The sequence below is a fragment of the Osmerus eperlanus genome, chromosome 16, assembly GCF_963692335.1.
Source record: "Osmerus eperlanus chromosome 16, fOsmEpe2.1, whole genome shotgun sequence".
Classification (NCBI taxonomy): Eukaryota; Metazoa; Chordata; class Actinopteri; order Osmeriformes; family Osmeridae; genus Osmerus; species Osmerus eperlanus.
In genome coordinates this window covers 12,351,589-12,378,082 of record NC_085033.1, presented here as the reverse complement: position 1 = coordinate 12,378,082, position 26,494 = coordinate 12,351,589, and the positions used below count along the sequence as shown (strand labels likewise).

The 26,494-nt window shown below is 42.8% G+C and overlaps 2 protein-coding genes across 4 annotated transcripts; both read right to left on the bottom strand.

Moving 5' to 3' along the window:
* Positions 1–675: 675 nt before the first annotated feature.
* Positions 676–3,657, bottom strand: oprk1 (opioid receptor, kappa 1). Its single transcript, XM_062482494.1, has 4 exons — positions 3,399–3,657; positions 2,928–3,179; positions 1,571–1,923; positions 676–1,208 (listed from the first exon to the last, which is right to left on the bottom strand). Exons 2-4 carry the CDS (start codon positions 3,173–3,175, stop codon positions 676–678), a joined length of 1,134 nt encoding a protein of 377 aa, XP_062338478.1. The 5' UTR covers positions 3,176–3,179; positions 3,399–3,657.
* A 3,148-nt stretch (positions 3,658–6,805) lies between these two features.
* Positions 6,806–25,961, bottom strand: atp6v1h (ATPase H+ transporting V1 subunit H). 3 transcript variants are annotated; one of them, XM_062482484.1, is made up of 14 exons: positions 25,821–25,961; positions 24,961–25,107; positions 23,704–23,803; positions 23,406–23,495; positions 22,886–22,999; positions 21,232–21,336; positions 19,747–19,806; positions 18,575–18,672; positions 17,699–17,891; positions 12,920–13,098; positions 11,665–11,790; positions 10,524–10,625; positions 9,434–9,547; positions 6,806–7,211 (listed from the first exon to the last, which is right to left on the bottom strand). In XM_062482484.1, exons 2-14 carry the CDS (start codon positions 25,062–25,064, stop codon positions 7,148–7,150), a joined length of 1,449 nt encoding a protein of 482 aa, XP_062338468.1. In that variant the 5' UTR covers positions 25,065–25,107; positions 25,821–25,961; the 3' UTR covers positions 6,806–7,147. The 3 variants fall into 3 exon arrangements, with proteins under 3 accessions (XP_062338468.1, XP_062338469.1, XP_062338470.1); XM_062482485.1 differs by lacking the exon at positions 25,821–25,961 and adding an exon at positions 25,774–25,793; XM_062482486.1 differs by lacking the exon at positions 19,747–19,806.
* Between the last annotated feature and the right edge of the window lie 533 nt (positions 25,962–26,494).

Sequence of the window (26,494 nt, the reverse complement as noted above, 5' to 3'; positions counted from 1 at the left end):
TACGACAAAAGGCTGTTTTTTCTTAGGCTACAGCCTAACTTCTGAAGCTTGACCAAAAATTACAAGATTGGTCTCTTCTGATTCTATGTGGCATACCAACTCAAAATATATAATATAAACATTGAATATACCACATTTCCCGATGTTCGTCCTTTTGGGCGTCGGCCATTTAGAATTTTCTGAAAAACCTACTTTTGCATACTCTGCCTTGACCCTTGAACCGATTTTCACTAAATGTCACTAAACAGACATCAGCGTGATAAGAACTACCTACAAAGACAGAAACCATCTTTGGAAAAAAAATTTTTTTACATGCAATTAGATTTCTTTGTTTGGCACAAGTCCCCAGTTTGTCTCGATGCTTGCCTGCCAGGCTTATTTGGAGTATTTTGTGCTTGGCCCCTTAATTGCTGCTTGTAGCTATATTTATGTTTAGGATTATAGTTAGAAACTAGACTAACTCATAATCAATTAAAATATGTTTGTCACTTTGTCGCACATTTGTATAAACTACGACTATAATGGACTGTACAGTGGCAGGTATGGCACTGTATACTATACATTTTCTTTCATTGACCGGCCTCACTTTCAGATGGCAGAGGTGATCTGAGTCAAGCACAGATCATTAGAGTCATCCCGGCACTGGTAACGGAAGGAGGACAACTCTACTCCTAGTCATACCGGCCTGCCCCGCCCTCCCTCCCCCCCGGCACCCTCTACAGGGCAGGAGTGATCCCGCAGGGTACTCCTCACCGTTCTCACCCCCTGCCTCCCCTCATGCCCCCGGCAGCAGAAGTCCCTGAAGCACCTCTTAAAGTTTTCATCGAGGAAAGCGTACAGGATGGGGTTGAGGCTGCTGTTGGTGTAACCCAGCGCCACGCAGAAGAAGTAGGCCGCCATGACCGCGGTGGTCTCGGGAACGCCGGGCGACAGTGCCTTGACCAGGATGAAGATGTGGATCGGCGTCCAGCACACCACAAACACTGCCACCACCACCAGCACCAGGCGTGTGATCCGACGCAGGTTGCGGTCCTTCTCCCGGGATCCAGAAAACAGCCTCACGCTCTTCAGTCTCAGGACCATAAGCGTGTAGCAGACGATGATGATGATGAGGGGGGCCACGAAAGCAAAGATGAAGACACAGATCTTCATGAGGGTGTCCCAGTACATGTAAGGGTCTGGGAATTGCAAGGCACACTCTGTAGTACCTGGGTAAGTAGGCAAACATGTAGGGTCAGGGGGTTATATTGATGGAGGAAATGTCACCATGCTTAGTCAAACAACAGTAGAAGCTGACCTATCCTATCCAAGCATACCTTAATAAGCTTAGCAGGCATTGATAAAATCATTTTCTGGGAATCTCAGACACAAGGATTGACTAATTGAGAAATCTCGGTGGCTCTTTGAAGATCTCAGCTATATAATGCACATTATACAACTCTCTTCTTCATGGTTTCTATTGACAGCAATTCAATAACAAATTGCCAATAAAAATACAACGCTATTGGTGTAGAAGTATTTGGCTGCCTTGGAGTGATGTGAGGATGCATCACAGATGTGGGGTAAGTACCATTGTTGGTATGAGTGCTGCCAAGGACCATAGCAGGGATGCCCGCAGCAGAGGACAGGACCCAGATGAACACGTTGATGACCTTGGCCTTGAATGGGGTGCGGAAGTCCAGGGCCTTGACCGGGTGGCACACTGCCACGTAACGATCCACACTCATCATGGTGAGAGTGAGGATGCTGGTGAACATGTTGTAGTAATCTATGGAGATGAACACCTTACACACCACCTTACCAAACGGCCACGAGTTCAGAAGGTAGTCTGTACTCTGGAAGGGCATGGTGGTGGTGACCAGGGCGTCGGCTACAGCTAAGTTGAAGATGTAGATGTTGGTGGCGGTTTTCATTTTAGTGTATCTGAAAAGGAGAGGTTGGAAAGACAGTCAAAGAATGACATGATTATCATGTGATCTTCCTATTATAACGTAAGGTGTTAAAATGTCTTCTTGTGAATCAGTGTTTTCTCTTCGACTGACCTTCACTTGTACCACACACACGAATATGCACAAAGGCTACATAATACAAGGAATAGGATCATTCCAACCTAATAGTCCTACTACACTCACAGAAATAGGGGATGGAGGATCTGTCAGTGTAAACATAAGGGGGGTGGGCTTTCCAACAATAGTGGGTGCGATCATGTGACAATTTTCTTATCTTGTCTAACCTTCAACTTTACCCTCAATGCAGGTCCTTCCATTCTCATTATAGATATGCTCTTTGAGGGCTTACGGAATATGTTAGGTGAACCAATCTCCACACCTCTAATCTTGGGACCATACTCTCTAAGGATCACAGACTCACACAAACTCTCTCTCTCTCTTTCTCTCTCTTTCTCTCTCTTTCTCTCTCTTTCTCTCTCTTTCTCTCTCTTCTCTCTCTCTCTCTCTCTCTCTCTCTCTCTCTCTCTCTCTCTCTCTCTCTCTCTCTCTCTCTCTCTCTTTCACACACACTCACTCTCCCACATCAGCACATTGTGTCTCTCTATATCTCTCTCTTTATTTCCCAAGCCTTTTTTCCACCTGGGGGCGCAGCGGCACTTGGAACGCCAACGTGATCTCTCATTAGGCAAACTGCCTATTTGCCACAAAAAAAGAGAGAAAAATAAATAAAATAATAATAATTCTGTGTGGCACTGAATAGAAGCCGTTAATTTAAACACTTGGATACACACAGTGAAAATACATTTTAAAACATATTTCCTTCACTTAAAAAAGTAATCTTTACTCTCAATAAAAAGTGACTTGAGAAATTTTGAGCAGACGTAGTTTAGTTTAAACGTATGTTGAGTGATTCATCAATAACATCAGCATGGTATTTCTGTGTAACGGTCATACGACAAACAAAAAAGTAAAACGCACCTTATTATGACATACATGACCAAGCAGTTGCCCACCAATCCCACAACGAACACCACAGAATACACCGCTGCAATAATGGGTATGATGGACGACATGGGTTCGGGTTCCTCGGTCACCCAGCTGCCGTTGGCTGTGAAGTTAAACATGTCCGGGAAGCCAGGTTGCCAGGGGAAGTTCGGTAGGCACTCCTCCGGGTGACCAGAGGGACACTTGTCCTCCTTGAATATGTGTACTACGCCGCTGTCCATGGTGCTTAAATTGTGAGAGTGAAGGGGCGTTGTTGGCTATTATATTGATTACTCCACGTATTATGTTGGTGTCATAATAATATTTTGCAAATACATTCAATATTCTTTATTTATCCCAACAACGTAATTGTTTATTCTAAATAGTGTTCGTAAAACGTATAGACTCGGACATTCTTAACCGCCTATATTCAGCTGACAGAATGAAGAATAGTGTTCACCTTACCTTTATTTTTTTTCCCCCACAAAAAGTTTACGCGGAAATATATATTTGCCGTCACCACAATACGTGATTGAAAAACTTAGAAAATGCCTCTATAAAATTGCATGTTACACTTACGACACTTGCAGAGAATTCAGCGTCTGAGTGGACTCAGCTGATGATTCGCCTACAGGCGTCTGTTCTGCCGCTCGCAATGAATGACATCAGAGCTCAGAACTATGACAATATCCACCCAAAACAAGATGTCCATACCAACGGTTATATCTGGAAAGCTCCACTGGAAAAATGTTCGTTTCCATCTTCAGTTGATAAAAAGTGCATACCTAGGCATGAGGAGTTGCCTTCTGTCTTCTTGGCAAATATACAAATGTTGGCAAGTCAGCGGTGTAAATGTTGAATACTTCGTAGTAATTCGTTTGACATTCGCTTTAATTACATGCACATAGGCTAGAGCTACCCTTCTCAGATTGCTTGTGTATTAGCAACAAATACGCTAATAGTGACAACGTACTGACTGCGAATAATATATTAACTTTTGCATTTTATCTGTGGTATAAACAGTAATAAAAATTATTAAATGCTATTATTTAATAATTTATAAATACAGAGAGAATTAAGAAAAGCAGGGAACTTCATAAGCTTTTAGAGAGCCTACTACCACTTAATGTTGAATGCTTGACAGCATCTCCTTGTAACAGCAATTCCCCACAATCTCAAATGTCTTTGTACTTAAACCAACAGGTAATTGTGTATTTACAATGTCTTTCACTCCTAGATGTCACTGCAGAGCTGGATTTTCTTTTACTGGATTAAGAAGGGAATTTAAAGGGGTTAGTCCAGTTCTATAACACTGAAACCAGTCAGTCATTAAGCACGAAACCCAATACATACCAACTACACTGTCATCACTCTTTCTATTACTGTCTCAAAGGTGATTTTCATGAGGTTTTCCCTCCCAACTAACTACTTGTTGCTTAGAGACTCCCAAAGGGCAGGTGTTTGAGCGTCATATTTTTAAGTGGGTGTTTCTGTTGTTGACAGTTCAGTGATTGGATGCGTAAGTAAGAGACTCAACTCTACTTGGATAAAGGTCATTATTCAGTTAACTAACAGACTCATCACTACTTGAATAAAATGAAAGAGACACAAAAAAAAAACATTGAAAGAAACATAACAAATTTAAGGGAGATCTGGACAGTGTGATGGCTTAAAACAAGTCTATGTATGTTCTATGGATGTCTGTGGATTTCTATTCGCTTTTGTTTCTTCATGATGTTCAGGATATAACAGCACTGGGCCACTCTGACCCTGCTACCATGGTTGGATGGGTTAGTGAGGGGCAGAGATGGGAATGTCATGGGCTCTAGCTTGCAATTCTCCTCAAGTGGGCTACAGGAGGAAATCGAGCTGTACTGTCGACCGCCTCTTACTTTGATTGTCACTATGGGAACAGACCATCTCCGACCCATGACTACAAGAGCAATGGGATTCAGTCAATAAAGAGAGTCGATAATACTTTTCTTCATGTCGACAGAACCAAGGTACAAGTAGACACCAAACATACATCATTTTATTGCTTGTTTTCTTGTTTCACGTATCACTTTCTCATTACTACAGAGGATTTATTCACAAGTTACATTTCTTTGAAAGTGTGTTGCAAGTCAAACAACATAATTCTCACCTATTTGAACAACCAAACACTTTGTTTTATCACATTATTGAAATAATTCGCAAGTCAATGTTTGTTTTTCCAAGAACCCTCCATCAGGATTTTATTCACATGGTAGAACCTTAGACGCTTACCTAGAGAACAACACCATTGTTTTTTCTTCTTATCCAAACCGGGTTTGTGAGTGTGCACACAGGACCTGCAACATCTCTGACTTCCTGCCCTGTGTCCATTCAAAACACAGGTGGCATAATAAAAATGGACAGAAGACTACAAAGTCCAGGGTTCATTCATTCATTACAAGGGAAGCATACAGTAGTCTGAGCCCATGTACATTTACATTTAGTCATTTAGCAGACGCTCTTATCCAGAGCGACTTACAGTAAGTACAGGGACATTCCCCAGAGGCAAGTAGGGTGAAGTGACTTGCCCAAGGACACAACGTCAGTTGGCATGACCAGGAATCGAACTGGCAACCTTCGGATTACTAGTCTGACTCCCTCACTGCTCAGCCACCTGACTCCCTCCCATGTAAATATCACTGAGCACAGGCGCTGTACATTAATATTGACTACAAACATTCTCCTACCCTCTTCCATAACAAGTGGGGTTATGCCTTTAAAGGTAATGCATACAGTAATTTCCTAAAGTTATATAGTGCATGTGGACACAACACAAGGAGTTAAGAGAAGGAAGTTGTGTATTTTCCTAGCTGTGAGCCTTCTGAAGACACACAAAGGTTTATTCTAGGAGGGATATGAGGTGTTCTGGGCATCAGACATCTGGATGCAGATGATCCTGAGGTGGACTGCTGTACCCCAGAGCCTGGTCACATAAGGCAGGGATCAAAAAGACAATCAAGAGGGCCGGACAATACAGTCTCATCTCTGACCATCAATATCTTGGTAGTTAGGAAATGGCCTTTCATTTATTCCTGGGGATAGTAAGGGAGTGCATATTGAAGTTTGAAGGCCATCATTACAAGGATGATGGTTGTAATCAAGGTGTTCCATTGTCTGTATTGTTTGGCTCCAGATAATTCAAGCTACACTTTGGGGAAAGAAAAGTTGGACTAAAACAAATTGACTTTATTTAACAAAAGCTAGACTAGGACTAGATCTGCACTGATAGAAAATATTAAACATTTTAGTTTTGTTCAGTTCCTTTTATATATCACTCATTCAAAAATAAAATGGTGGAAGAGTCTATACCAAGGGTTGTACATAACTGATAAACACGGTAATGCAAATTCACACCATCTCCTGTCCTCTTGCAATATCCCATTGCCAAGAAATATAAAAAAAACAATGACTTTATTCATGCTAAATCAAGGTCAGCTGAAAAAGCTGTAGAAAAACTGAGATCCAATTTAAAATCCTGATAGGGTAACACTGCCTTGTTTCCACACAGTCATTTGCCTGATCTTTCTTATGCCTCCATAATCTGACTCAACACTGGCAAAGAATCTCAGGTACATCCCAAACTAATAACCTCCACTCATTTGTTTCTTGGTTCGGGGAGTATGTCATGTGTTATTTTACTTTTGAATGTCAAATTCAAACATATGTCTTTCTAAAGGTAGTGATGCGTTTTCTAACTTTAAAACCAAACTGTCAATTTAAATAAAAATATTGTTGCTTGACATTTGTGTTCTTAGATTTACGGAAGATTTAATGACGTCAGTCTAAACCTATCCCTTCTGATTTTGTAAATAAAGGAAATGTGGATAATTCGCAGAAGATAAGTTACTTAGTATACTTTATTGGAATGATTTCTCCAATGCTTTACAGGTAAGACATAAATAGCAATTTTACAACGAATACAAACATAAAAACTCAAATCACTGTTCATCACTTACTGTAGCTGTGAGGACATATGCCACGTTGCACAAAGAGGAAACCACAGCAATAATACAGGAAGTTGAGGACCAATGGGAGGAGCCACACCTTTCAGTGGTACTTTATGAACTTAGGAAATGGACAGTTGATTCTTGTTACTGCAACGTATGGCAGGCATACAGGCGTACAATACACACTCAGACACACCATGATACACAAACATACAGTACATGCATGAAGACAGTTCAGCTCCTGGCTGCTACAGCCTGGGTTTGCTCAGTAGACTGCAGTTGTTTTCCCAGGTACTCCCTGAAAACCAAACATAGACAAACACAATGAGGACATACCCGTGGTCTTCTGGACCGTTTTGAATAACAATAAGTCATTTGTCCTTGCAATTTTTATTTTTTTTACCCTTAAAAAGATTCTAAAACAAATCACCCAGTACAGCCGAGAGCTCTTTTCATTAGCATCATGATGTCCAAAATTATATCTTAATTCACTTTCCATTCACACAAACGTGTCACTTGTTTTGACACAATTATGTAATTTGTTACAGCGGTAGTTCCAGCTCATTGTTATGGAAACAGGATCTTAAATAAATAAAATAATAATCTTAATCTATAATAAGTGTTTAATTATTTTTTAATAGCGGTGGAAAATTCATAAATAATTTACATGTCCGACAGATCTTTGTGAAAGTGACCTACAGAAGCAACATTTGATATGCCACCTCATACTATAATAACCTATAACCTATTACATTTTCTTGCCATTCACCACTTCAAGAAGCCTTTTCCTGAGTTGAATATTCTGAGATTGACATTAGCTTCTGCTCTCATCCAAATGCCACTGGACAAAGCACTTGTCGAAACATAAAAAACTGCATAAAAGTGTTCTGTACTATGGTACTAGGGACATTTATAAGATAATTAAAGATTAGCAGTGAGACACATTCAGGGAATTATGGCAGTCGGGGGGGGACGGACCAAATCTTGGAATAAAACAAATACAACAAATGTGCTTAGATCACAATATCATGGTTCTCAAATTGTAAAACAACCACATACATCAAATAATCAACTTCAGGTTTGCTATGCGATACATCCACTCTAATGATCCTGGCACTAAATGTGGGCTGAGGACATGAAAGGAAAACAACCCTAACATCAAAGGCTTTCTCTGATCAAGATGCTTTGATGTATTCATCCATAACCTATAAGTTTGGCCCATTTCTTAATAGTATTAAGGTATATGTGGCTATGTGTGAGTATTGGCCAATTTATCAGAGCGAGACAGCAAGAGAGAGATAGAGATAGAGAGAGGGGGGAGGGGTCTATTGACCCATCGTGTATGTGCATGCCTTAGTGCTTGTGTTGATTAGTACATAAGAGCATGTGTGACTTGACCTTTAAGACTTCTACATGAATCAAACCTGATTACTGGAGACCCTCATCTCCAATCAAAGGCTGAGTCCTGTCTCAGGGTGAAGCACACCTTAGTAAACCTCCATCGCTAATTAACAATAACCTCAACCAAAATAAAATAAAAACTAAGCTTCCAGGTAAGATAAAAGTATTATAAATAAGTATAAAAGCAAGTGAAAGAGTAAACTAAGTCTTAAGCCACCATCCCAGACTTATCCAAGCACAATAAAAGTATACTTAAATTTAATATAGGGAGTCAGATGGCTGAGCGGTTAGAGAATCGGGCTAGTAATCAAAAGGTTGCTGGTTCGATTCCCAGCCGTGTCAAATGACGTTGTGTCCTTGGGCAAGGCACTTCACCCTACTTGCCTCGGGGGGAATGTCCCTGTACTTACTGTAAGTCGCCCCTGAATAAGAGCGTCTGCTAAATGACTAAATGTAAATGTAAGACATGCATGTTTGTACTTTTTAAGTATCATTTTTTTAGCTTGGGAATGTAGTCACACAGACTGTTTGGTTTATTCACCGTTGACCTTTCTCTCTGATGCCTCATGATACTGCGTTTCAGATGGTCCATCTCTTAATTGCTTGTAATACCAAGATGAGATATTCCTTCCTACAAACCCTTCAGAGATGTCAGTGTAGGCAAGGCATTATAGGTTGGAAATACTGTAGAACAACCTTGATATGTTCAATAGTCTTTTCAAAGAAGTAAAGCCAAAGTAGAAACTTTATTCTATCTAAAAAGAAAAATATGAAATGAATGGAAAGAGTCACAACAGCTATAGGGATAAACTGCACATGCAGCTGTAGATATGTTGGCTTTAGTCTTATTACCAAAGACATTGTGAGGTGAATTGCAAATATTGGTCTCTTTCCATTTCAGCACTTCGATTAATGACCAAAGCGAGCGTGACGTCAAAACTAAAATAGCGTTTATAAGCTTGAGCCCAGCGGAAATTATGCCCATCACAATAAACCCTTTAGAATGTTGTCAGACCAGCAGGTGCAGAGCGAGAGGGGTGAAAGAGTTGCAATGAGGACAGCCACACCAGCAGCCTGGGTTGGGGGCCTAGGGTGTGATGAGAGCAGTCCAATACTGACCAGTTATGAACCATGAGCTTCTGCACGGCCAGCAGGGCGTTGTAGCGGACCAGCTGGTCCTCGTGGTGCATGTGGTTCATCACCAGTTGTTTCCCACCCAGTTGCTCAATGACTCTAGAAAAAAAACACAAGCAGGCAGACCATTGGAACCCCTGTTGGATGCAATACAAAGTTCTCTTCATACGCAGTACGAAGAGAACGCAGTTTTTTTTTGGGGGGGGGGGGGGGTGTGAAAATGAAAGAAAAAAGAAAGTCTGAATCCAAAGAGAGACAATGGGAGGTATTGAGTAGAAAGATGTATCTCAGATGAGTGTGCCAGACAGGAGAGATGGCACCCAATTAACACATAGCCCCGTGAAATGATAGCTATCCTCTTCTTGGTGTTAACCGATATGCTAGGGGTAAATGTTTTTGGAGTGGTTTAATTGCAGAGCCGGGGCAGGTTGGGGGGATGGACGGGGTGGGGGGTAATTCACACCGCGGATCTTCACTGGAGGCTCCATCGGTTGCCGTGACGATGGAGAGACAGACATCAGTTATTACACTGTCAGTCAAGCTAAGTCCTAGGTATTGTGCATACTCTTAGGAGAGGCGGCTAGGAGTATTAGAAGCAGAGGAGGGGGACAGAACATCTGATAGGAGCGAGGAAATAGTACGTCTTATTTCCCTGCAGTTCAAACGCCTGTGTGTGACACACACAGCACGCACGGTGCCTAAAATGATTAAACACCAGATATCAAAGCATGCTGCCCCGCTGTAGGCTTTTAAAGTTGATTCTTTCCGCTTGAAGTGTTAGTAAAAGCGACCGGCGATATGAGGCAGCCAGACAGGACCCGGCCACTCTCCTCTGATGTATACTTGGCACACGCATGGCTGCTCTTCTGTTGTCTACAAATCAGTTACAAAAGCATGCCATCGCCTAAGCGCCTTCTGCCTCTTACAGGCTAATGGAGCACAGCAGTGGTTGTTTATGTACCCATGAACACCACACGCACAAAGGGATATTTCTTTTTTTCTGGTAGACGTAAGTGTTACGGCTGAGCATAAACAGAGACAGACACACACACGGTAAAAAAAGATTGGTCCGTACCGCTTCCCTCGCGGGTAGTGTCGCACGTACTCGCCGACATCATGGGCCGCCACGGCTATGACCTGCGGGTCATCGGACACCTCCAGCAGTCTGGTGAGGATCCTGACAGGAGTGAGAGGGAGAAGCATGTCAACACACACACACACACACACAACTCCCGCTTCTAGAGAAATAACACCATGACACCCCACTAGAAATGTCACCGGTAAATACTGTTTGGGTTGAATGGATTTTTACATCCTCTAAAAGGTGCTTCAATGGGATGATATACGTGTTATAAATGAGTATGATTATTTCATTAGAATTATTTGTGTACAAGTAAAGATTAAACATTTTAAAACATTTGATACGAGTAATCCTCCATCCCACTCTGTCTGCAGAGACCTGTTTGCAGCCATCATTCGCTCGTTACCATCCCTTGTCTAAATATGGAAGAAAAAACCCCAACAACCAACAGATCCACTTCACAAAATTGACGTGGCTTATTTAGAACGACTTCCACACACAAACAAACAAAGCAACAAAAGCCGCAGATGAGGAAGAGCGAGGAGGACGAATAAAGAATCCCTGGCACACGGGAAATTACCAGCGCGGTCATTAGCACACAATTATAGGTTTAAAGCGAGTAACTCTCTCGCCGTCTCAATCGCCCCACCCAAGTGAGAGGAAAATCCTGAGAGAATAAAACATTGTCATTGAGAGCAGAGATGAAGCATCCACTGATTACAGAGATGAGCTTGATGAGAAAATGAGATGAGTAGATTAAGCTTTAAACTGGATGTCAAATGGGACTAGCTGCGAACGTGACTAAAATCACAAACAACAATGATATGAATCATTGTTTTATTTCCAAGGTATTGGCCCACTGATTGGGGGCTCTCATGAAAGGTGACGGAGGTAGGAAAAAAAGAAAAAAAGGTATGAAGACTTTTTTCATAATGCATGCAAATGAAATAGCAGACAATTTATTGTCCGTTTCATCGAAATACTTTTTTTTCCATTCTTTTTTTTATTTTTATTTTTTATTGTATGGAAATCTATGTATTATTACGTGTGTATTATGTGAACCTTGACCAAACAGCTTAATTCTAGACGTGGAACAAAGCAGAACGTTCTCATGTCGGGCTAGCGTGTTCCTTACTTGAGGAGTTCGTAGTTCTTCTCGTTCAAGCGGACTGCGTTCTCACGCCAGAACTTCTCAGACTTGTGCACGGGGCTCCATTCCAGACGGCCTGACTTGAGCTCAGAGCTGTACTCATCAAATGAGCTGGTCCAGGAAGAGAGAAGGAGAGAGAGAGAGAGGGAACAGAAGAGGGATGAGAAAAAGAGGGACATTTTGAATCTGTCTGACAGGAATATGAAAGCTATTAAGAGTTCTAGGATTACTTTTTTTCTGTCCCCTCTTCATAGAGAGAAGTGTTTACTTGCAGTAGAGCCTGCACTAGGAGGCTACTGATTGTGGGGTAGCTGAGTCAAGTCCTGCTCGAGTTGTCAAGCCAGAGAGCACCGTACTGGAGGATTTCTTTCAATCTTATTTGTCAGTCAATATTCTTCTTCTTCTTCTTCTTCTTCGCCAAAGCTAATGTTCATTAAAAATATTTAATTGGCATTTCTGTTTTAACAAATAGAAATCTCAATTTGAAGACTGAATTTATACTGGGAAAAAACCTGTCCAACTTTCTCTACCAAAGGGTTTATCAGTGACCCTCTCCCAGCCCCCCCCCCCTCCCTCCCCCTCCCTCTCCCTCTCTCTGACTTCCCCCCACCCTTTTCTTCTCTGAGTAACAGTCACCCTGACCTCTTTTCCGTTCTTTTTTTCTGCCTGTCGAACGTTTTCTGTACCACTCTGTACCTGAGATCCTGCCCGCTCTCTCCCAGCTCTGTACCTGAGATCCTGCCCGCTCTCTCCCAGCTCTGTACCTGAGATCCTGCCCGCTCTCTCTCAGCTCTGTACCTGAGATCCTGCCCGCTCTCTCCCAGCTCTGTACCTGAGATCCTGCCCGCTCTCTCCCAGCTCTGTACCTGAGATCCTGCCCGCTCTCTCCCAGCTCTGTACCTGAGATCCTGCCCGCTCTCTCCCAGCTCTGTACCTGAGATCCTGCCCGCTCTCTCCCAGCTCTGTACCTGAGATCCTGCCCGCTCTCTCCCAGCTCTGTACCTGAGATCCTGCCCGCTCTCTCCCAGCTCTGTACCTGAGATCCTGCCCGCTCTCTCCCAGCTCTGTACCTGAGATTCTGCCCGCTCTCTCCCAGCTCTGTACCTGAGATCCTGCCCGCTCTGTCCCAGCTCTGTACCTGAGATCCTGCCCGCTCTCTCCCAGCTCTGTACCTGAGATCCTGCCCGCTCTGTCCCAGCTCTGTACCTGAGATCCTGCCCGCTCTCTCCCAGCTCTGTACCTGAGATCCTGCACGCTCTCGCCCAGCCTGTCCAGGAGGAACTTGATGTCTTCAGAGATGTCCTCGTCATCATACTTCTGCTGGTCCAGGTTCTCCAGCTGCTTCAGGACTTTACACTGGATCATGGCCAGAGCGTACTCCTGCCGGGTCTCCTTCTCCGCAGACTTCTCCAGAAGGTTCTGGAATAAAGAGCGGGGAACATGGGAACATGGAAAAGTGGGATGTTTCTCTTCTGCATCTTGGTGTTCTCAGCTTTTCGATGTGATATCATTTTCTAGGTTTGCCCTGGCCAAACTCAACATTGATTAGAGGGATCCTCTACTCCAACAGCCAAGGGATTCCCAAAGCCCAAGTATCCCGTACTGGTGATTTTCACCCGGGTTTTGATGCTGCCCCCACTGAGGACAGCGGGCCAAAAACAGGCAGCCATGTGCCAGCTCAGCTCTGGGAGACTTTGGATAGAAGAACACATTGGCTGGGTTGGGGGAGCGGCTGGTTCCTTGTGGTTAAAGAGAGCTGTGACTGACTCCCACTGAGTGGATGTTTAACATGGACAGACTTGTGTGTGGTGGAGAAGGAGCTTGAGGTGCATCTGAGCAGATGCTGGGATCACTGTCATGTCTTTCTTTTTCTCTCAGGCACACTCTACTCTTTCCAAGGTCACATGTCTCTAAATAGACTGTGTGAAACCATGGCGACACATACGCAAAACCTGTTATAAATGTGTTGCCATGACATTTACTTTAGAAAACCAGCAAAAGCAAAAAAAATGACAAAAAGAGGAAGTTCTGTCGGTATTAGAAATCAATATAGCAAGAACACTTCATTTAAACTCTGACCACACATTCTATAGTAGAAAATGATGGTGGCTTACTGATGCAAGCTCCTTTGGGCTGTTCTTTGGTGTTACAGTATAATAGAGGATTATTTTCTGTTGATACTAGTGATGATACATTAGCAGATGAGATGAGTAGACGGCCCAACAAAATGCTTTCAGGGCCCCCAGATGGTCTGGATAAATCAAGTTTCATAGTTCCAAGTCTCATGTGGTGAGCAAACCAATCTGCAAAATTTGGATATCAAGGTAATTCTGGTGATGTGAACAACATCAAAACTCGACAGTGAACCTTTCCGTTCTAAAACTAGTAAACGCTTAAGTCAATATTTCCGTGAGCCAGAAAGCAGCGGTTAGTAAGGCTTTCAGAAAGGCTGATGGATGGAGACATGAGCTCTAATTGAATCCAGCCAGAAACAAGGACGATGAATTCATTACCTGACAGTAATGCCATCAACAGAGGAGGCCAGAGCACAGCTCTTAAGGCCAAATCAAACATCCAATATAATGGATGTTGTGAACGGCAAGGGGATTCTGAAAGGGCAGCAAAGCCATTCATTGTATGCATAGTGCAACCCAAATCAAATTTTGTAATGTTCATTGGATGTACTCAAGCCTTCGGCGAGAGCACAACCTTTGTTCTCTCACATATATATTATTATTATTATTTTTATTTCTTTTTGCCCCCCTAAAACTCAGTCAATATTTGGCCTACATAGACAACGTAGGTGTCAAAAGTTTCGTCTTGGTAGCGATTGAGTTGCTTCTATTGGAATTTACGTTCCGTTGTATGGTTTAAGTGGAAATTACGTTTTTGTGGCGAAAAGTGAAGCTAACGGTGGCTAATTTGCTAGCCACAGTCACTGACGTTACTAACGTCACTACGTCACTAACGTCACGAAAACACGCGTGACTACCTTTGGCAGAACATTCGTTTCGCATCTGTTAACTTGGGAGATAGCTAGGCTAACTATAGCTTTACTGGAAGGCAGCTGCAGAAACGCCACAAGCAAAGAGGCCAGGGTGATAACTATTTATTACTTTGTGATATGACACACAATTGTGATGTGTAATGTACAGTATAAGCTGATATTATTAAGGAAGTACATCTATTTTCGGAAACAGTAGTCTACTATTTCACTGACGTATTAGCATCATGACATTAGCCTGTGTTGCCCGGGCAACACATACTACAGTAGTCTATGATGTAGCGTTATCTGTTTTCAATCGTTAAAATAAACATTCCTCACATATATATTTTCGTTGTAGGATTTATTCTGACATTAGTAAACGATTTGTTGGTGAAATTACCATTACCTGTGGTTTCAAACCAGTGTTGCTCACTGCAACGCTGTAGCCTACGCGAGACACACTACAAAAACATCTACAGTACACAGCTGTTTAGGAAATCAAACGGCGACAGAACATGTTCGGCACTCCCCTTACTTAAATCAAAAGTCTCTGACCACTAACCTGAACTTCATTGCCACAGCCTAAACTTTGTCAATCTGTTCATGAAAATAATTAATTTCAGCCTAAACCTTACAACGGAACGTTAAATCGAATTCAACCAACGCAATCGCTACCAAGACGAACACAGTAGTCTAGTACTGTACCGTAGTAGAATTTACCGGGGCAGCTTCTCCACACAGGGCTATATCGCATTTTGCGTTGTTACTGACAATGATCGCTACCAGTGAGCTTTTTATGAATGAGCGATTTTCCACTAAATAAATGTCAAGCTTATTTACTTTTTTGAGGGCATTTTTTCAGTTAGCAGATGGTACTGTTTGAATCGCGATTCCATCTTCTACTGCCGGTAACGTCGTAGAATAATCTTCAAAGGGGGTTCTTTATTCATGAATGAATGCAATATGAGTAGGCTAAATGCCTGAAAATATCATGAGAAGGGAAAACTTAAAAGGACGTTTAAGTCATAGAGATTAGGTCAATTTTTACACCGGTCTGCCAAATGTATTCGTTGATTCAGCTATGAGGCTGCCTCTTGCAGGGGAAATGAGAAGACATCATATTTCATTCTACACTTAACTCGTATTTTGAGTTGTAAATGAGCAGCAAAAAAAAGATGCTTTTAAATCTATGTAATCTTTATAAATAATAAGTAGGCCCTATGCATTTTTAGATAAAATATACAGAAATATCAGTTGTAAAAATGTCATTAAAAAACGGACCCCTGTGCAACCGACGCAAGCAAGCACACCCTACAATTTCCCCAGAAATTGTACCCTCTCTAGTTTAGAATGTTCTGTGTATTTATTTCTTATCACTGCAACTCCCCAAGTCCATGAGTAAGTAAGTCTAGAGTTTGGACGTGGCCATAGTGGACTCCAGGGGCGTAGGCTAAAAAAAAGTTATTTAACGGGTGCATCTTCATATCATTTACATTTACATTTAGTCATTTAGCAGACACTCTTATCCAGAGGGACTTACAGTAAGTACAGGGACATTCTCCCCGAGGCAAGTAGGGTGAAGTGCCTTGCCCAAGGACACAACGTCATTTTGCACGGCCGGGAATCAAACTGGTAACCTTCAGATTACTAGCCCGCTTCCCTAACCGCTCAGCCACCTGACACCCAGTACATATGAAGATGCGCGTTAACGCGCTGCGACTCTTATCGGCGATAAAAAAATATCGCCGTTAATCTATTCTCAAAGTTGGGTTGGGAGCTGGGTATAATAAGCAAGCTATGATGACTTTCACCTTGATATTTTAACCTAGCCGAATTGCACTGTAGGGGGCGAGAACGAGTCTTCGAACCTGTGTGTATGCCTTGTGTATGATACTATCACATCAAACGTGACGTGCTAACATGGATGCAGCTATGAAGCCGCCTGGTTTGCTTCAGGGAAAATGTATTTTTAAGAAGCTTCCCAATGGAAACCTCGACTAGACTAAGGTTGTTTGCACCTTGTGCTATGCGGAATTAGTTTACTGTAGGAGTTCTTCCAGTCTCAAATACCACCTAAACGCAAAGCATCCCTTAGCTAATGCGGAAGATGCCGGGCCAAGCATTGATGTAGCGCAGGGGAAGAGTCGTCGTCAAACTACGATGTTTGAGTGCAACCGAGGCAAGCCCGTCAGCACAGCCAAGCTAACTAATCTAATAAACAGTTAATAAACACAAGTACATCTTATTGAACATAATTTATTTTCATCACCAATTATCATAGTAGAACAGCTTTCTCAAGCAGTTTGTGATCCATTTTGGAAACAGGAGATGAGCTCCTGGTCTAATGCGCCACCTGGCTTGAGAAACCCGTTCTCAAAGACTTACTTTTAGTCATTATTTGGGTAGCACACATATTCTGAATGCCTTCGGCGGAATTCAAATGAGCCATTTTAATCTAGATTAACGCCAAAATTAGAGTGAGATTAATCTAGATTAAAAAATGTAATCTATGCCCACCACTAACATATATATATATATATATACGGGTGCATCTCAAGGATACTTCGGCACATGACCTAGGAGGAGTCGGGGATCGAACCGCCCCCGACTGCGATTAACAGACAACCCTCTCCACCCCCTGAGCCACACCGATCCCCGACTCCTCCTAGGTCATGTGCCGAAGTATCCTTGAGCAAGACTTTGATCCTCAAGTTGCTCCCGATGGGCAGGCCGGCGCCTTGCATGGTTGCTCGCTACCGTCGGTATGTGTGAGTGAGAGTATGAATGGGTGAATGAGGCAAACATTGTAAAGCGCTTTGAGTAGCGCTAGGGTAGAAAAGCGCTATATAAATGCAGTCCATTTACCATATATACTGTATATAGATTAAAAAAATTGTCCCACCCACATTTGAAAACAAACCTACTGGACTTCACTCAGTAAAAACACGGGCAGTAGATGGCAGGATACACAAGCCCCAGTGCCAGCAGAGAGATTGGGGAAGGACTGTCCTGTCATGGACCCCACGTACATACCCTGAGGGCAGCCAGGATGATACGGGTAACCTTCTCCTTGACGGACTCCTGGAGGATGTCAGACAGGGCCGGCACCACGTTGTAGCGACGCAGCTGCTCACAGAGCTGAGGGCTGAACGCCAGCAGCCACACACAGAAGATCATCTGGTACTGCAGCTGGAAGCCACACTTGTTGCTAAGCACAGCGGTGATGCTGAAGGGTGGAGGCAAGAGAGGAGAGGAGCAGAGGGGAAATTAAAAGAGATAAGCGGGAAACCAGGCAGCCAAAGAGAGGGAGGAAGGACACCAGCCATCTGTTAAGACTGCCAGTTACTGTTCTGGGTCGTGAAAAACACATTCAAGTGAAAATGAAAGGAATATTCAGTGTTTACTTGTTAAACTTTAGTGTTTTCTGAAATTAAAAGTATGGTTTGTTACAGTGTTAACAACCACCTGAATACCTATTCAGCCAATAATGAATACTTAGTTTTGATGTTTCAAAATGCATTTGATTCCACAGCTGGTGTCTGGGAGGTGAGAGGAGCCAGGAGTTCTAATTAATGTCCAATGCTTCAAAGATTCTTTGCTTAATCTGTGTCTGCACAGAACCAGCCTGATGTGTTCTACTTTTCTTTTTATAATTATAATAAGACTTTATTTATATAGCACCTTTCATACAAGAATTGCAGCTCAAAATGCTTTACATAAAATCAATAAAAACAATATTATAAGTAATAAAACCCTTCTGAACACAGGCCGTAGTCTTTGCGGTAATCCAGAACAATCTCAGACCTTTTGCAGAGCAGTCCAGAACCAGAATGAGTCTAGAATGTTGCTCAAGCCTTTTGATTACAAGGGGATTACAATTTTTAAAGGAAACTTGAAACAGTTACTCACCAATTCACTCCATCAGCTTCGACCCAGGCAAACCTGTACTCGTTGACCCTCAGCATTAGCTGAAGACAGCCAGCAACACACTGCACATACTGGGAGCTCTGGATTTGAAAAACAAAAATGAAAGACAGACACACACACACAAACACACTATAATTATAGTTACAGGTGCAAACAGACAAGTGAGGAATGTGAAATGTTAGGTATTAAATTGACCAGCTCATTCTGAATGATGGGAGATAACAAGCCGAGGCAACATCACAGGTGATTAGAACAATCTAGACTTGCATCAAAAACATACCCTGTCTGGTACACACTGAATGCACATGCAGCATAAAGGACATGCTAGAATCACTTAAACACTGTCCAGTACATATAGGGGGGTGGGGGGGAGAGAGAATGCCCCAATCAACCTGAGCAGAAAGAGAAGTGAAGATGAGATTAGAGCAGAGGTCACCGAGAGGAGAGAATTGATCAAATTAATCTGTTAAAAAAAAGGAAGAGTTGCATTAAAGCCATCCATAAAAACCACAGGCGGGAAGAAGAGGGACAAACAGTGAGGAGCAGAAAAGTGATGAAAAAGAGAGATGCTCTGAGCCACGAAACGAGGACAACAGGGCACCAATTCATCCAGTTAGTCGAGCCGTTAGAGACATCCTTGATGCGTTCTGTGGAGGCTTATGCACGTATACTGGTGTTCCAGAAGAAAGCTAGCGTCTCGGCCGCACACAAGGCCTTACAGTGGTCCACTATTCCCTTCATCTGAGAGGGAAGGGATTTTCTTCATGCACACTTCTTACAGCGTGTGGTGTGGGTCTGCTTTCGGCATGCACGTTCCTCTCAGCTGAACCCTTATCAGCATCCTAACACCATGCTGATGCCGGATGCCAAAGAAAATGGTTACCTAGAATAATCCTGTCCCACACAACTCCGTAGTAGTAAAGTAGCCAAGACATTAATGAGACAACTTGAGTGCCAAACAGCAGTGAGGAGAAAGAGGAAGATGCAAAAATAATAATATATATTTTTTAAATAAAGAACTACGTCTTGCAGGAAAGAAAGATGTGAGTGTCCAGTGAAAGCCGACAGAAAGGCAGGTTGCACAAGCTCCCCATTTTGAAGCATTAGGGGGCGGAACTGCAGGTGGTTGAGAAGATGCACTGGCTCATACTCACTTCACTGGGGGACATAGTTCCAGCTCCTGTCCCTGTGTCTGGCCCTGTACCATGTAGCTTCTAATAAAAAACAATATCAAAAAACAAGTGCCACATAGCCGGCTTAGATGTTGAACTGGGAGTTTCCCCACATTCTCATTACATTTACATTTAGTCATTTAGCAGACGCTCTTATCCAGAGCGACTTACAGTAAGTACAGGGACATTCCCCCCGAGGCAAGTAGGGTGAAGTGTCTTGCCCAAAGACACAACATAATTTTGCACGGCCGGGAATCGAACTGGCAACCTTCAGATTACTAGCCCGATTCCCTAACCGCTCAGCCAACTGACTCCCATCCCCTTCATTAGAATGTGAATGTCATTCAGGATAGACATTCTGCTGATTATATTCCAGTTTCTCACTCAGTATAGACCCTTCCCTTCCCTGGGGATGTTAGTCAGACAAAGCACATGTAGCAACAGATGAGACCATACAGGCAAACAAAACAGACCTATACAAACAAGAAGAATTAACATTGGGACTAAACGTATTTCGATTTGCAAGTGACTTTTTTGAGAGTTGAAAGAGGTCAAAACATACAAGAACAAATAAGGATCAATATTGTTGTTGTTGTTTCTCTCCCTTGTGAGCACACCAGCAGCACGGGCAGGCCCTTTATTTAACAGCCTCCCCCCCTCCCCACCCCCTCCAGTCCCTTATCAAAACCATCTCAAGGTCCTACAAGTCTGCTCAATTTCACTGCAGCATGAATCAAGATATTCACCGTTGACAACATATTCAAGGTGAGCACAGGGAAACTGTTTTGTATTCAGCAACAGCTTACTGGGGTTGAGCTGTGGGGATTGATGCAGGATACATACTAAATGCTAAATCAAAACAATTTTGGAGGGGGGGCGTGCCCAGCACAGTGCTCCTAATATTTGGTTTCTTTACGAAGTAAAAAGTTGATGGTCGTCCATAAAATAATTCACAGTGGCATTTACAAACAGATCCTGTTCTAAAGTAAGTTCTACTGGTTAAATAGCCTTTGAGAGAACAAAGTAAATGGCCCTTTCAAAATGCAGTATATTTTCTACCTGTATTTAACGCAAAGCACTGTTCATTAAATGTTCGTTTTATGTTGTAGGCATAGATACACGGTCTAAAGTGTATCTAACGGTGCATGTTTACCAAGTGAATATGAAAGTAAATTGGTGTAGGAGAGGAACAAGGGGTTGTTTGCCGTCTATGTGGTATTATGAATATATAAACATCACATCATAGCAGTCTTCAAAGAAATTGTGTTCAAAACAGGTAAAAGATGAGAAGATGACCCACAAAGGCAAAAGCAATGCACTATACATCCCACAGAAATAGCCTATAATGGACTCCATCCATCAATCTTTCACTTCAGAGAAAAAAAAGAACCTTCCTATCATGCTCTCCACATCAAATGGCCTGGGCTCTAATACAGACTATTTCCACCGCGTCGCAGCGCACGGTACCTGTGAGCTGAGCTGGGTCTTGATCCAGTTGAAGTAGTAGTTCAGGTCAGATCCCTCCATCAGGTCGCGACCCCAGGCAGCGAGCTTGGCAATGATCCTTGCAGCCTGGAGGAGAAGCACGCAGGTTAGGACCCTCGCGTGGCGATGCAGCACACAGCACAACATGCATGCCACGGATGGCAATGCAGCACAACATGCATGCCACGGATGGCAATGCAGCACAACATGCATGCCTCGCATGGCGATGCAGCACAACATGAATGCCTCGCATAGCGATGCAGCACAACATGAATGCCTTGCATGGCGATGCAGCACAACATGAATGCCTCGCATGGCGATGCAGCACAACATGCATGCCACGCATGGCGATGCAGCACAACATGCATGCCTCGCATGGCGATGCAGCACAACATGAATGCCTCGCATGGCGATGCAGCACAACCATGCCTCGCATGGCAATGCAGCACAACATGAATGCCTCGCATGGCGATGCAGCACAACATGAAAGCCTCGCATGGCGATGCAGCACAACATGCATGCCACGCATGGCGATGCAGCACAACATGCATGCCTCGCATGGCGATGCAGCACAACAACCATGCCTCGCATGGCGATGCAGCACACAGGACAACATGCATGCCTGGGCGTGGCTGCAGAAGATGTGCTTCTGAAAGGTATGTTTATGTGTCCTTCGCACACAAAGGTTGCGAAGGAAACATAAGACTGGTGTCAATATGTTATAGCAGGTGTGTAATATAAAAAAGGAAACAAATGGATTTGATGAATACCAAGTAAGGCGGATACATTTTGGAAAGGTAGAATTGACTACGAAGTTTCAAACAGGCTCATCTTGACCAAAGCCAGATATGAGGGATACTGCTCCTGCACTCATCCACTCCACATCGCTCCCCAGCGTACAGCCCACCATATTCTCCACAGCCGTAGTGTTCATTATTTAGATTGCCTTGGAATCCCTGCCTCTGCCAGACCACTAGTGTCACAAGATTGTAACCCATCTAATTAACTACAGACTTTGACAATGAGAAACAATTCTTCACTCATCGCCAACATTTCTTTGACAAAGGATGCATTTTAATATTGAGATTGTCTGTGTGAGACTATAGAGGCAAATCCAACCATGAACATGTGTAGAAGCACACTTGAATTATAAAATGCTGGATGCTTGAATTATACAGCAAGATACCCCATTTTTACATTTCTAATTGCCTCTTTAAAAGGGGTAACTCGACGTAGATCGGTGGAATAAATTAGCAGTAGACAAGTTTAGTTTTAACTAGTCATTTGTAGAAGACTCATACAAAAGCCTGTGTGCTATTTTTCCAGTGCACAATCCTTGCATCATTCTAAGCATGTGATGCAAACAGAAACAAGAATCTGTAGGTTTAGAGAAGTCTTGACACAACGTGGCCAAATGTACGTGAAGGGGAGCGGACTTTCTAAAGGATCTGTGCATGTTCAACCTGCCTCACCTCTCCGACGTCTGCCTGGTTGCTCTCCTAAAAGAACTGGGAAGTACTTCATCATGAGAGGCAACCAGGGTGTCAGATGGCTGAGCTGGATAAGAGCGTCTGCTAAATGACTAAATGTAAATGTAACCGTGAGCAGCCTGAGGCGTTTGTCTCCCTGTGCTCACCATGTGGACGGTAAACAGGTCCTGACGGTTCAGCATGGGCAGGAAGTAGGACCAGGCCGTGTTCTTGGTCTTCTTGGCGTAGTCAAAGAAGATGTTCACCCTCTGATGGTTCTCCTGTACGGGTCAGATGGCTGAGCGGTCAGGGAGTCGGGCTAACAATCAGAAGGTTGCCGGTTCGATTCCCAGCTGTGCTAAATGATGTTGTGTCCACACACTTCACCTTACTTGCCTCAGGGAGAATGTCCCTGTACTTACTGTAAGTCTGGATAAGAGCGTCTGCTAAATGACTAAATGTAAATGTACAGTTGACAGAGCAGTAAAAGGTATCAACGGTGTGGTTATGAGGGAGAGACTGGCTGTTGTATTCTAATAGAGCAAGAACACAAACAAATGTTTAAATAAAACGAGGTGGAGGAAAAATGCTAAAATCCAGTTAAAACCGATTTGATATCGCTAAAGGGTATATGCTAATTCTCTGATGTCACATTTCCCCTGCGCGGGCTTGTGTGTGTGTGTGTACCTGCAGAGTATCATCAATCAGAGTCAGGATGTACTGGACTGTCTGCTCCTTGGAGATGTGGGCCATCAGGTTAAGAAAGGTCTTTGCACACTGAAAACAAACCAAATGCAAGTGAATATACTGCCGTGGCTTTCTTTCCCTTGAGAGATGTTTTCTACAGGCATCTAAATGTCGGTTATCTGGTAAGCTAAATATGCTAAACAATTTGGTCTTCAGAAACAGTTTCACGTAGCCTAGTAAAGAGAGATGGGCACTATACAAGCTCAAAATAGGGATTACAAGACATTAAATGTGATACCTGATGTCCCTCATTAGTCAGTATGGCCTGTTTCTCATCAGTGTTTGCTACTTCAAACTTCTTGATGAACTCACAGTCCTCCGCTGATATCATCTGACCCCTGGGAAACAAATCACAGAAATTAGGATTTATGAAGAGTCAGAGACAAAGAGCAGTCATCGACTGTTGATTTTCCTCCTTGAGTAGACACATTCACATCAAGTTTGTCAAGCCTAAACAGCAAGGACTAGATCTTTCTCCGGTTACCAATTCCACTTTTATTACCTAGTTTCAAATTATAGCTGCAGTTTACACAACAGCAGCATTCACTCCGGAAATTCCAAAAGTATCGTCACTTCTCATGTGCCAGTCTAAAACCATTCTGAAATACAGCCATGTCTGTTTGATTGACCATCAGGCAGATGAAAGCCTACAATATGAGAACTAGGCATGGTTAACTGACAGGCGAGAGGAACTACCCGTCACGAGACAAGTGACTCACAAGCCAGCCTCTGACTGTCAGTGTAGGAAAAACAATGATGGAGGTGGGCTAGATTGAACTTTTGAAACAAAACCTTGGTGCCTTCTGGTATATGGAATGTGTAGGACTAGGCAAGGCACCCCCTTAACACAAAAGTGAGGCATTTCTTTAGTGGTCTCCACTTCACGCAGCAATCTATTTTGGATTCATGAGGCATGCATTTGGACACCAGGGGCGTAGCCACGGGGTGGCCACGGCCACCATTGTTTTTGTTTTTTTTAAACCTTCCTGGACAGAAATGGTATAAAGCTGAAATAAATGCATTAGTATTTTTTTTTTATAAAGTCGTCTTATATTGGCATTTGTCACTTATACTACAAGCACCATATTCGCAACATGTTGCGACGCCCCCATCAACAGAGCAAGACACAAAACAAGGTACCTGCATTCTGACAGCACTTCAATGGAGACAAGCAGCTAACCACTGGACACCGTTAGAAAACTGCTGCTCTGAGTGATGCAGTGTATGAGTTTTAAAATAGTAGTTTTTGACAATCAAGTTCCCCCCCAAATAAAAGACTGGCCAGAGCTGCCCCCCCCCCCCCCCCCCCCCAGAAATAATGTCTTGGCTACCCCCCTGTTGGACACACAAGTGAGCTTGTACCCAATAACCTACAAATATACCATTTTCATTTCATGTGAAAACATACTTGGCAATAAAAGAGTTTCTGATTCTGAATACAAGAAGTAATGTCAGTGTGTAAGAAATCAAGCTGTGGGTGCTAACATTTACTTACTGAAGGTAGGACTGCCAATTAACCTTGTTGGCGCGAACCTCTGCTGCCTTGGCAGCAATTATATTGGTAGGGACTGCAGCGTCGACAGCACCGCGGATGTCCATCTTGTTGTTACTACTTTGACACGATTATATTTAATAGGTATTCCTGGGCGGATAGGAAAAACGAGTTGGGATTAAATACAGTTTGTATTTCTGAGTATTTGAATATCTTTGAACCTAAATCCATTAGCTCTCATTTAAGCGTTATTTGTAAAGCTCCTCCTATTCGATGTCCTTGCGCACAAACGACGTTTTGAGTAACATACTGTCATGTAGCTAGTTGGCTAACATTATGATGCACCCCTTGCTAACCAGCTCATAGCTTGTCACATCTTGATGCAGCAGTCAAATTAATTACTTGTGGTGCACAACAGACAGTAATATTACATCAATGGCATGTCATTGACTGGCTTTTAAGGCTCACCAACTTTACAAGAAAACTGGCTATATAACGAGCACAAACAATTGTGGGTTATTTCAACCTTTTGATGTTGGTCTGGCTGAGTACTGGTAGTCAACACATTAGAGTAGCCAGCTAGAAAACGCCAGTGCTAGCTCCGTTGCAATGTCATGACGTTTTAAGGAACTGGCTAGCTAGTAAACTGGCTAATGTCAGACAGCAAACTTAGCTAGGCTAGCTACAGTAGCCCGATAGCAGCGACGTTTAGTGGCCTAACACAGCAAAAAATATCCGAACCATACTAGCTTTAAACATTAGCCAATAAGACAGGTTGACTATTATTGAAACACCGACAAATAAATATGTGATTACATTTCGTATACAGGCAGGAGCAACGAAACCCCGTTGCTTTTACTCACCCAGCACCGAAGCTTTCTCAGCTGACAGACTACAACACGACGTCACGATGTCATCACATGATACAGACAGGCAGTCACATGAACATTTTCCATTTGATGCATAAGGAACACTACATCGCTATTAGCTTGTGGATTGTGTACATGTTTTTTATCAATACTTTCGCGGAAATGCACACTAATGCATTATACAATGAACCAGTGTTTTAGCAAAATACTTTCTCTATCTGGAAATTATAGCAGTATATACTGCTCAGTGACATATATCAGTACATTATGTTTAGATGCATCGCGCAATCACCAATCACAGTCCCTTGTGCTGGCAGAGTATATCGCCTAATTAGCATTTAATGAAGATGTCACGTAACATGAATATAGTCTCTCAAATGGATCGAAATGTTAAACCCCAAAGCATGCAAATAATATTAGGAAGATGGTAAATAGAGATTTTATGACTTCAGTCAAACTAGGTCATTAACAGAGATAATTTACATTACAGTACTTGAAATCCCATACAATAATAGTTAAGCCTTCGTTGGGCTAATCCATTGTTTTCATTTCAGAGGATGAAACAAATAAAGTGCAGCCAAGTATGACAGTTACAACAGGTCTGACCTTGAATCCTCTCCCTTCTATTGCTGTCTTAGTCTCTTACCCAACATAAAATAGATAATAAT